The 12,685-nt window shown below is 30.7% G+C and overlaps 1 protein-coding gene across 13 annotated transcripts in view; it reads right to left on the minus strand.

Moving 5' to 3' along the window:
• Window positions 1-12,685, minus strand: part of LOC143048063 (anoctamin-4-like) — a 65,674-nt gene that overhangs the window by 34,382 nt on the left and 18,607 nt on the right. For 8 of the 13 annotated variants that reach the window (XM_076221496.1, XM_076221493.1, XM_076221500.1 and 5 more), the window contains 2 exons: window positions 2,762-2,926; window positions 1,810-1,908 (listed from right to left, as the gene is read on the minus strand). In XM_076221496.1, coding sequence (XP_076077611.1) covers window positions 1,810-1,908; window positions 2,762-2,926 — 264 coding nt within the window. Of the gene's footprint in view, window positions 1-1,809; window positions 1,909-2,761; window positions 2,927-5,827; window positions 5,891-6,969; window positions 7,040-8,650; window positions 8,693-12,279; window positions 12,346-12,685 lie in introns of those variants that run through there. The other 5 variants (XM_076221497.1, XM_076221494.1, XM_076221506.1 and 2 more) reach the window with 4 other exon arrangements.

Below are 12,685 nucleotides of genomic sequence, written 5' to 3' on the forward strand. Positions count from 1 at the left end.
GTAGATTGAGAAGTGACTCATGATGATTTTTGAGCTGTGGAACCAGAACTCTTATGATTCTTATGATAATTTCTGACAGGTCAAAAGAGTTGCATAGCTAGATGACTTCCATGCTAGATGAAAACAGTACAAAAAAGGTAACAGACATGGATGTGTAGATTATGTGTAATGAAATAGAAAAGAAAGGAGTTGGGTTTCAGTCATGACGTCTTTCAGACTGTGTAATTGTGTATGTGTTTTAAGACTACTGGGTACCATTCAAAGTTTAGTTTGACTACCAAAGCTCTTACAATTCCTGGTAGCTGTAAAATAATGAGAAATTAAAGAATATGACCAATATTACTAAGCTTAATAAATTACTAATAATACATGTATGTCAACCCACACATACAATGGTAAATGGAAACACAAATACAATGTAGATTGAATGTTTTGGAAGACATGTTATGTTTAAAGTCAATGTATCTAATTTATCAACTGTAGATATAATAGTTAAGGTGTCCGCCATAATTGCCAAGTGACATAGTATTTGTGTGTAAAACACACTTTTTGAATGGTTACAAGCAGGAATTTGTCACATGGAGTGCACACTCTTTTCACCAATTTTACTTGTAATTACACACTTTTTCGATTTTTGGATTTTTTGGTCATTAGTGATATCGCTATTCTAAGGTATCTTCATTGTAAGACAGTTAACACTGAAAATTTGAAGTAATTGTTTGGTGGCCATTTTTTATTTTGCTATATGGATGCACAGTAAAAATCCCTTTAGGTAAGTCGTTTGTGATTAGTTTTTTACGATTTTGACACTATTTTTCTGTCAAAGTCACTTAGGGGAAATGTCCACATAAAGAGGTCGCGTTCAGGACATGTACTGTCATCTAAAGAGTTGATTGCTATGCGAAAACAATATGTACGTACCAAGATTCAAGATTAATGAATTATACTTGGGAGTTTGAGTTTAAAGATCCAGGGACAAGAAACGCATTGTGACCCATGTTTAATCATAACAATACACGTAAGAGAAAAACTTCAAAGTAGCTATTTGATGAAGTATTTAACATGTTTAAAGATAACTAAATTTTAAAATATTTTTCTTTTTCAGTTTCAAATCTAGCCAACAGACTTCCACAGCCCAGAGGGGATGGAAATATCACGGAACTGTTGGATCAGTTCTCATACTACTAGCTGTCTTCTGATGAACTACCCAGTTTTGATAAGGCAATCGCAACATGTATAGTTTGTTAGTAGCAATAGCAGGGATGATAGATGACATTTTCGATGGCAAAAAAACATTATGACACTCTTTCAAAGCTAAATAAAGCTATTTTAGTTCAGCAAAATATCAATTCAGACTGTGAGAGAGCATTTTCAATTATAAAGAAATTTACTTATCCTCATACACCGTAATTAAACTTATGAAAAAGACCTACCATACTGTATGGATCCTATTCATAAGTAAAAACAAACTAGAATGTTTCTGATTATTGGAACCAAAATCTTATAACATATCAGACTCAAATTGTTTCATGAGCTTTTGTTTATTTAAAAATGTTAAACCTGTCAAAATCAAATTTATGTTACTGTTAAAACTACAGGCATGGAACATTCAAATCACAACAACAATTAACTTTATGATACAACATTGTGTTAGTCTTTTTGTTTGTTTTGCTGAATGAAAACATTTACCAAAAAAATTAGTAACTATAAGGGAATAATTTTGGAAAGATATATAATATTTCACATATAAGATAATATTTTGGAAAGATATATAATATTTTACATATAAGATTATATAAGATATATTACCAATAAAGGCATCTTCATGTTGGTTATTTCAGCATACTTAGCCAAAAGCTCCCATGGACAATGGACCTTCACAAAACTTGTCTTCTTGTTTATGGAATTCTGTAAATATAAGTAGAACTATTACTGCTAAAACATCCCAAGACGTTACACATTAGGTATATGAAAATTAGGACATGTGCTATCAGGGGTCAAATTTAAGCTTTTTTGTGTACTAGCCAGCCGGACCAGTGGACTGAAAACTCTACTGGTCCGGCTCCAAATCTACTGGTCCTGCAAAAATGACATTAATTTGACAAACATTAATATAAATGACAGATGTTTAATTTTATTTTGATACTTTCGTTTACATAAGTTAGACAGTAACAGGAATTTTCACATTTTGTATTGTTGTGAAGGACGCTCACCCGAGATATTAATTAACTTGATCAATTGTAATACCCCCCAGTACCGTGTAATTGATTTCACAGGTAAATTGTTTTGTAAACAAACGGATATTGCGATGCAATCAGTGATTTTTATCGACAAATTTCTACTGGTCCGCCGGACCACCAGCTGACAAAATCTACTGGTCCGACGCAAATTTACTAGTCCCGGACTACCGGACTAGCGCTAATTTCGACCCCTGTGTGCTATACTTACAAACAAGACACAAGCCACTGTATATATATTTAAGGATTCACAGAAAACTTTGATCATCCACAACCATTCAAATCTTTAATTCATCACCAATGAGTAAAACCATCTACATGTATTTATATTTTTAAAGGAATCTTTTTCAATTATTGAAAATCTTACACCAACACTGCCCTGTGTAAAATTCAAACTCACAACCTCTGTGTTGACAGCCTAGTGATACTGTAGTTTGACTAATTAGACCACTCAGTCACCAAGATCCCTAAGAATTTTATAACATGTGAGTGTGCTTGTGGGTATGTGCGAAAGTGAAAATCACCTCTTTTTCTTCAAATTCAAGAATAAGTCCTTCATCTGTAAGGTTGTCTTGGAATGTTTGCCGTCTTTCCTTCTTTTTTTCATCTTGTTCATCTTCATAAGCGAGGACATAATCTATTTTACTCTTCTTGTCCCGAAAGTATAGTGTAGCTATCTCATTTATAACCTGCAAAAAAAATATCTCATCAGAATAAAGTTATTCATATCACTTTCAACTTTTATTTCAAATTTTTAATGCTCTTTCAAAGGAACAAAAATCTTAATTTCAGTAAATATCTTGTAGGAGCTTGAATACTGCTATAAAATAAGGATAAATATGTCTAAAATCCAAACAAAAGAGAAATCACTACAGTAATTTAAACATTGTATTAGATATCATTCAATAGAAAATGTATTGTTTCTTTGGTAACTTCTGACATAGATATATTTTATTCTTTAAGGATATCACTATGACCTAGTGATTTATTTTGAATTCATTTATTTTTTTGTGGATTGAAGAAAAAAAAATATTTTCGTTGATGTCGAATTTCATTGTTTTCCAAAATTTTACATACAATCATAAAAAAAATTTATACTTTATCAAAAACATATAAATTTGTGGTACATCCATACCCATGAAATCTATGCAAATTGGTACCCAAATGGTACAGATAAATATACAGAACATTGAATTATATATAGGATATTACAATATATTTCTTTAGGCTGTAACAAACAAACACATGTACAGTGTGTAGATGAAATAATGCAAACTTGAATACTCATACAACATTTACAGAGCAACAACATGAAGACAAGTAATTGGGTATAAATACATCGGGAGAGGAAAACAAAGCAACGAAAGGCGCATGTGCATCAATTGCCTGCAAAAATTTGAAATAAACTTGATGATCTTAAATCTTGTTATAGCTATTGAAATTTTTCTAACAGTAAAATCTTATATTGGAACATGCTGACTAATTTTTTGTGTGAAGCTGTTGCTCTATTAGTATAGTCATATGATTATCAATCATAGGTTACTTATTATCATTATACTCAATCATTACACAGAACATAAAATCATTGTTGATGAAATGTGGATCACTCTGGGTGTCAATGTTTTATTCTAATGCAATATGTATGTAACAATTTTTTTCATTGGCTAAAAGTTGCCGTCAAATCCACAGTTGACCAGGCGTAACTAAGGAGGGACAACCATTTTGAAATAATTGAATCAACAAATGTTTGAATACTACTATATAATCGAAAAGTAAACAACGCCTACCTCGAATTTGCCGTTTTAATGTTATTTTATCCGAATTTGAAGCGTACAAGTAACGCAATAACCTCCAGTTTGTAAGTTTTCATTTGTATGACGTCACATTTATCCATGACGTCTTTACGCCAAAAAAATCATTCATGAAGTTTCGCGGATTATTTTTATTTGTCAAATTAAGACATTTTCCAAATTTCATCGTATTATTTCATTTTGAAATGCATTAGAATCGGAATAACAGTACTGTAGTTGAAGAGTTGCCACCGTCAATTTTGATTTGACAGTTGCAAATCTGTTTTCCTGTCTCCGCTACGCGTCGCCAGTAAAACTGCATTTGTGACCGTCAAATTTACAATTGACGGTGGCAACTCTTCAACTACAGTACTGTTATTCCTTAAGTGGACTAACTACAAACTTCTTTTGGTGGGAAAGTGTCAAGTACCCCTTAAATTCATACATTAGAGCTTGACATATTTTAGACAAATATCTATTGTTGGAGACTGCATGTTACCCTCAAGAGGTTTTTTGGGGGGTTATTTTTGTCACTAGTTTGCAGTCTCATTGATGTAAAATATGAAACACATAAAAAAAAATCACTGCAGGTAAGACAAGCCTCTACGCCTGCTTCAATGAACTTAGAATTTTATGATTGTAGGTCCATCAAATAGGTAGTTACATGTATGTATGAAGTAAAATGAATGTCACAGATAGTCCATTAATCCATCTCAGTTTGTATTCAATATATGTTTTGGTAAAATGACTATACAAAATTTTCTACTGCATTGCTTGCCATATATAATAATAGAATGTTATTCATAACAATTTACTGGTACCTACTTAATGTATTTTAACACTGTTTAAGGCTGTAATTAAATGGGTGTATAGAGTGGAAACAGGAAATAGAACAGAAAGAAAGTATAAGTCCTTTTAAAACAGGTGCCCTTTCTACTGAGAAATATCTATCTTGACCTAAAGATAACATAGTATTATTACATATATCATGCTCTTATTTAGATATTACAGAACTCATTTATTTATATATACAGAGGCCATAACACGAATGGATATCATAAAACATATAAATCAGTTCACACATTACTGAAAAATGTGACAATGAAAGAGTACAAGATGACTTTAACTTTGTGTGACCCAAGTAATGAACTGAGATCTGAGCAAACTTTTGCATTTTAACTATCTTGTAATACAATAATGTTATGCATGTTGGATGTAAGTGCAGAAATACGTAAAAAGAACAACCTATTGCAATGTAACTTATATGAAACACAGTTAATACATGTTACATCTAAAAGCAACTAATGGGAATACAGTATAGACCTCTTATTAAGTTGGTAAATGGGTGTGTTTTAAACACAAATATCATGAATATAGACAGTATTTTAGTTCTATCTTTTTTTAAAGCAAATCTAAAGTAATCTATAATATAAATTAGTTTTTTTCAAATTTGGCTTCAAATGCACAAAAGTATTAGCTCATCATAAACAGAATTCAATTAAAAGTAGCATTCAGAATGATGATTCTTGTCCGAGTAGCATTATTATCAAGTTATCAACCATATCACATTTATATTTAGTTACCAAGCTAATAGTTAAAGGAAGTATAAAACTTGAAAGCTGTAGTAATACTTCCTGAAAAAATGATTGTTCAGAAAAACTATTTCCTGTCAACTGTATCTTTATCATCATTAAAACTGTGATTACTTTTTATAGATCTTAAAGATTGATATGATGATCAACCTTTAAAAAAAATAATTCAAATTTTTGAATGAGTGTCTTTCATAAGTCTTAAACCTACCTTTAGTTCAAATTTTTCAAGAAAATAAGAATCATTTTGAACTTTCATCCTCTTCTGTAAGAATCAGAATTCTTTAATTTAAACTCAAAAGCACATGCATATGCATCAGATGTATTCCAAAACAGAAATTGTGCAATCCTATTTCAAAATCACTTTCAACTATTGTATTCCATAAATAAATGAATTCTTTATTCATGTATTTCCTTATTTTTGGTAAAATCTTCAATCATTAAATTTTCAACACAGTCCATATTTCTAATGAAACTACAAGTACTTTGTTATTCAGTGACATTTACTAATGAAATTAGAAATGAAAACTAGATGATATTTTGTGACTAGTTTCAGAAGTTAAGTAGATTAAAAGGGTGTACTCCATGTTGGGACATAATTACTTCATATTGACCTAAGAGCATAACTTATAACTTACTTTGAATTATTTCCTCAGTACCTGACTTTTGTTTGAAAGGGACATCACACTTTGAAATTCTTTTAAAAAGTTTCTACCATTTGAAATAGTTTTTATTTTTTTTACAATTTCATGGTTGGACCACTTGGTATACACAGATGTTGGCACCATTTTATCTATATGTTCAATTTATCAAATTTTTTCAATTGTATTATTGAAACTAATTTTGGATATTCTGTTGCAATGTGCTCTCTTGGTGCTTTTAAAATATTGATTATTCTAATATAGATGAATAATTTTAAATTACTCTTTTTACATTTTTTTTTTTATCATTTCTCATTTTCCTCCTATGCAGGTAAAGGGGGAGGGTGGTTGGTCGATTGGTGCCTCAGAAGGGCCTCAACTCCAGTCATTCTTCAGTGATTCCCTAATTAATCAACCAATTTTTCCAATAAAAAGGTCTAAGGGCCCAGTGCAGGGTTTGTTTCTTTTCAAGCTTCTGTCCAGTTGAGAAATTCACTAAAAGTTTAGCTATGATAATTACAATCACTGATCCCAATTTTACATGGGATCTTTCCAGACATCTTATATATTAATTTCATCCATTTTTTTAAAATACACTATAAAAGTACATAGGAAACATAATAACTATATTACCATTTACTTAAAGAATCATAAAGCTTTATTTCTATTCTGTTTTTTAACACACAATTTTTATTCATTGAAATTCACCAACCTTTTCATTGTGACAGTCATTTTTTTCATAAAATTGTAAAAATTCATCCATTTTGGGAAAAGGATGTTGAACAAATGATACATAACAGAGGATATGATTTAAGGGTTATTTATATACATGTTATACATGTACTGTGGTTATAAACAATAGTAAACTAATTACTTATTGACTTAATAAAGATTAAAAAAAATATATCTAAAGTATTTTTAGGTGAAACTCCCCCCTCCCCTATTTCTCTCCTTAGATCAGCAAAGGTTAACTGGGTTTCTAGTAGCACGACTGCTTTATGGTCTTTTTTATTCATTTTATTAAAGAAAGCCATTTGGTGGTTTTTCTTCAGTTTTTTATATCTTAGTTTGTATATTCAAAATTAATTTTACAAGATTTGAACATCATGAAACAACTTTTGCAAATTAAGCCATCTGTACCAGAGCTTAAAAATTAATGCTGTTTAAGTACAGAGGTTAAGGGGGTAGGATAGAACAAAAATATGGAACTGGATTTTACAGTGTGGATAATTTAAGTGCTTTTGAAGACCTCTGAGCTTATTTGAAATGATTCTTCAGGATTTAAAAGGAGTAGGTTCAGTAAGACCCCTTTTTGGCCCCAAAATATAGCAGTTTTTCAAAATTGTTAAAATGTAAACCTTTAGTTATTTATTGGACAGTAGAATGCTTCTGCTACATAAATATGGGCTGTTTTTGACAATACAATGCACATATATCCGGTACTAGCACCATTAAGTCATGCTAAATTACTGAAATCCTCATAATTCTAGCATTTTAGTTAAATTTTAGACGGTTTTCGTGTAAAACGAAAGTGGCCGCATTCGTGTTCATCCTTAATATTGAAATGTAAGTTGTATTTAATGATAATACATAACATATATAAAGGTTGAGGATGAACACGGATGCGGCCACTTTCATTTTTACCAAAAACCATCTGAAATGTGACATTTTTCGGCATATTAGGTAGATTTTTCATATTTGAGCTTGAATCGCATCGTTTTTAATGACTAAATCTGTTAAAATCTTTCACATAAACTAATTAATTCAAATAAAATAGACACTTAAGTGTTTAAAAAGTGGTCAAAATCTTTCGTCAGATGAACCTGAAATTTGAGGCCAAAATCGGTCCTTACCGGACCTACTCCTTTGAGAAAAATTTTAAAGTAATCTGATATGGTAACCTGAAAACTAAAGCCCAAGTAAAAATGGTGGCCTTGGGCTGTTTTTTTGCACTATGTAGGGGTTGTTGTCTCTTTGACACATTGCTTTAAACAGTTTCTTATTCTCTATTCAATCATTTCAAAACCGCCATTATAATTGTATGCATGTTTACAAAGGAAAATAATAAAATATTACTATCATAAATGGTAAATAATCCTATTAGCCTCTACTTTTTGCCAACACTAATACTTTCTTTTTCACAAACCAATTTGTTTTGATAAAATTGCATAGGATGGCAATGAATGCCATCTTAACCCTGAATCAAAAGTAGCAGTAAACAAATTTTGTTATCCTTCATTCCTCCTTAATCAAAGTAACCTTCTTTAATTTTGACTCCTTTTAAATCTTCATTTTCAAATACATAAAAGAAAGACACCTGTTAAAATAATAAATTTGAAGATTTCTTATTCTCAGTGAACAACAATTTCTAGAAAGATTACTAACAGTCCTACCTTGGTAAATGGTATATATGTGCTCATTATTAAACTGTGTATATATAAGTACAGTTGTTTGTATGTATACAGGAAATTACTGTTTCCTTGCACATTTCTTTAAGTAAATAATCACTATTTAGTTATATAAAGTAACAAACATCCATCTTTAAAACTTGCTTTTTAGCATATTTTGTTTGTATTATATAACATGTTGACAGGTATTTGATGAAATGGCAATAAGACAGCTTACCAACAACACATTTAACTGTAACCCCTAGATGTTTATTTTATTCCTGTGTTGCTCAATGGGTGTCTTTTGGGTAGTAAACAATAATTTCTTCTATAAAACTTAACAAAATGTCCCTACACAAATGTATAAACTTGCTCCAGACTATTACTAAATTACTGATTATTGCTAAAATACTCTTCACAACCAAAAAGGGGAAAACTGCAATCTCAAACAATGTACCATTCTCTGAAAATTAAAGTTTCTTTTTCTTCTAAATCACTGAAAATGTTTGGGTTTTTTCTTTCAAATAAAACCAGATGCTCCGCAGGGCGTAGCTTTATACGACCGCAGAGGTTGAACCCTGAACGGTTAGGGCAAGTATGGACACAACATTCAAGCTGGATTCAGCTCTAAATTTGGATTGTGATTAAATAGTTGACACAGCATAGGTTTCTGACACAGAATGAATGTGTTCTAATGAACTTAAAATTTTTGTTTCTCTTAGAGCAATTCACTATGCTGTTGAATATTAATCCTCTCAAAAAAATGTTTGAAGAAATTTTCTTTTTTATTTATGAAATTTCAAATGAGAAAAATTGAACCCAATTTTTTTAATCACATCCCCCTTTCCCTTATTCCAAAACTAATCTCAATTAAAATTTCTAATGGAGTTTGCAACAATAACTACTCATTTAAATACATCATAAAATATTAAGATGTAAAAAAACTGCTTGTTATCACTGAATGGTAAAGATTATTTTAATTTATCAGTTGGTAGTAAAAAGTGAATATACATTGTATATTGTATATAACAAAGATTTAAGTTGATTCTGGACAAAGAAAGATAACTCCAATTAAAAAAAAATCTTGCTATTGCACAATATTTTGCAATTAGATATTTCTTGCTTACTATTCTGGACAAAGAAAGATAACTCTAATTAAATTTTTTTTTGATATTTCACAATATTGTGCAATTAGATATTTCTTGCCATTGCGCCATACTGTGCAATTGAAAAGACTTGCTATTGCACAATACTTAATATAATAATTTTAGATCCTGATTTGGACCAACTTGAAAACTGGGCCCATAATAAAAAATCTAAGTACATTTTTGGATTCAGCATATCAAAGAACTTCAAGATTTCAATTTTTGTTAAAATCAGACTAAGTTTAATTTTGGACCCTTTGGACTTTAGTGTAGACCAATTTGAAAACAGGACCAAAAATGAAGAATCTACATACACAGTTAGATTTGGTATATCAAAGAACCCCATTTATTCAATTTTTGATGAAATCAAACAAAGTTTAATTTTGGACCCCGATTTGGACCAACTTGAAAACTGGGCCAATAATCAAGAATCTAAGTACATTTTTAGATTCAGCATATCAAAGAACCTAACTGATTCATTTTTTGTCAAAATCAAACTAAGTTTAATTTTGGACCCTTTGGACCTTAATGTAGACCAATTTGAAAACGGGACCAAAAGTTAAGAATCTACATACACAGTCATGACAGTTAGATTCAGCATATCAAAGAACCCCAATTATTCAATTTTGATGAAATCAAACAAAAGTTTAATTTTGGACCCTTTGGGCCCCTTATTATGTTTGGACCAAAACTCCCAAAATCAAACCCAACCTTTCTTTTATGGTCATAAACCTTGTGTTTAAATTTCATAGATTTCTATTTACTTATACTAACGTTATGGTGCGAAAACCAAGAAAAATGCTTATTTGGGTCCCTTTTTGGCCCCCAATTCCTAAACTGTTGGGACCTAAACTCCCAAAATCAATACCAACCTTCCTTTTGTAGTCATTAACATTGTGTTTAAATTTCATTGATTTCTATTTACTTAAACTAATGTTATTGTGCGAAAACCAAGAATAATGCTTATTTGGGCCCTTTTTTGGCCCCTAATTCCTAAACTGTTGAGACCAAAACTCCCAAAATCAATCCCAACCGTTCTTTTGTGGTCATAAACCTTGTGTCAAAATTTCATAGATTTCTATTAACTTAAACTAAAGTTATAGTGCAAAAACCAAGAAAATGCTTATTTGGGCCCTTTTTGGCCCCTAATTCCTAAAATGTTGGGACCAAAACTCCCAAAATCAATACCAACCTTCCTTTTGTGGTCATAAACCTTGTGTTAAAATTTCATAGATTTCCATTCACTTTTACTAAAGTTAGAGTGCGAAAACTAAAAGTATTCGGACACCGGACGACGACGACGACGCCGACGCCAACGTGATAGCAATATACGACGAAAATTTTTTCAAAATTTGCGGTCGTATAAAAATGTTTCATCTACAAACAGAAATGAATTGTAAAATAAACTAAATGTCATTGAAATAAATAAATAGCATGTTGATGTGAGTTAGTTTGATGTAGATTACAAAAGGTATAATGGCATATACAGCAACCCTTAGGCAAAGCAAAAGGCCCATTTCACAGCAACCTTTATGATAAGCAACGGCAATTCTCATGACAAATTCAAACCAGATGAATACCATTTATTTACTCCACTTAACAAAGTGCATTCAATAAGATAACATGTGTCATTTCAAAAACATCAATAGTATAACTTCAATGGATCTTAAATGCACATATTAAATAAGATACCTAAATCTTTATATGATGGGATAGTAGTTCTGTTTACATATGCTTATTTGAGAAAATGTGAGGGTTTAAAGTATATTGTTAATGGAGGTGATGATGGCAGATGCTTTTTAGGATAAAGCTTGAAAAGCTGTTTAATGAAAAGTTTGTCATATGAACATAAAATATACATGTATAAAAACATAAGTAGATGTGGTATAATTGCCAATGAGACAACAATCAACCAGCTCCCAAATGATAAAGAAATTAACATCTAAAGGTCACCATATCATGGACTTGATTCTTCTATCAATTTATTTTTGACATCATCATCACCATCATAAATGTAAACAGATAACAACTGTACTTGAGTATGAAGAAGGACTTTGAAGACATGTGGTTTACAGGAAAACAGAAATCAAGGTATGGGGGGGAAACCATATAAAGAATCAAGGAATCCTATTATTTTTCTAAATACACATAGAATACTTTCTACAAGCAGGAAAATATAAATAGTGTGGCAAAAAAAATTTACTCAGTAGATGAAACAAAACTTTTAAATCTATCTAAAGGTTGCTCTGTCATTTTTACAAAGAAATGTCTTGGAAATATTACTTATCAAATAAAATATAATAGATTAAAAGAAGAAAAATAAAAAGAGAAACTATCAAAAGCATGAGCCAAGTACTCTTTTTTATCTTAATTTTTAACACAATTTTGAGTAAATATGTTAGTATGATTATATATACGACCAACCAGAACATACAACATTTAATGGCAAGCTTTCTACTTTCACTTTGTGCATGCTACTTTCAATTTCACCTTCTTTGGACTTTTTGATTGTATAAGTGAGGAATCTTCATTATCATCTTCAGTTACATTCAATTTCTGTCAACATAGTAAAGAAGAAGTTTTAATCAAATGAAAGAATATTAACCAATTCAACTGAAAAGAAAAATAGCCTTTCAATAGACATGCTTGTCAACATTCAAACCTGAAAAACTAATCAAATTTAAATTATTAACCCTTTCCTCCATCATGACGCCTTCTGACACCACCCCCTTTACTCCATAATGACGCCTTTCGACACCTGTGTAGTGCCTCAGTTGAAACGTATAACCTAGGAACAAACTTTTTCAGACTTTAAAAAAATTGTTTCTAATATAAAAAGGATATTCATGAGAATATCTGACTGGAATTTCATGGATGAAACATTTGTTTCCGCAAT

This window comes from Mytilus galloprovincialis, chromosome 10, assembly GCF_965363235.1.
Source record: "Mytilus galloprovincialis chromosome 10, xbMytGall1.hap1.1, whole genome shotgun sequence".
NCBI lineage: Eukaryota > Metazoa > Mollusca > Bivalvia > Mytilida > Mytilidae > Mytilus > Mytilus galloprovincialis.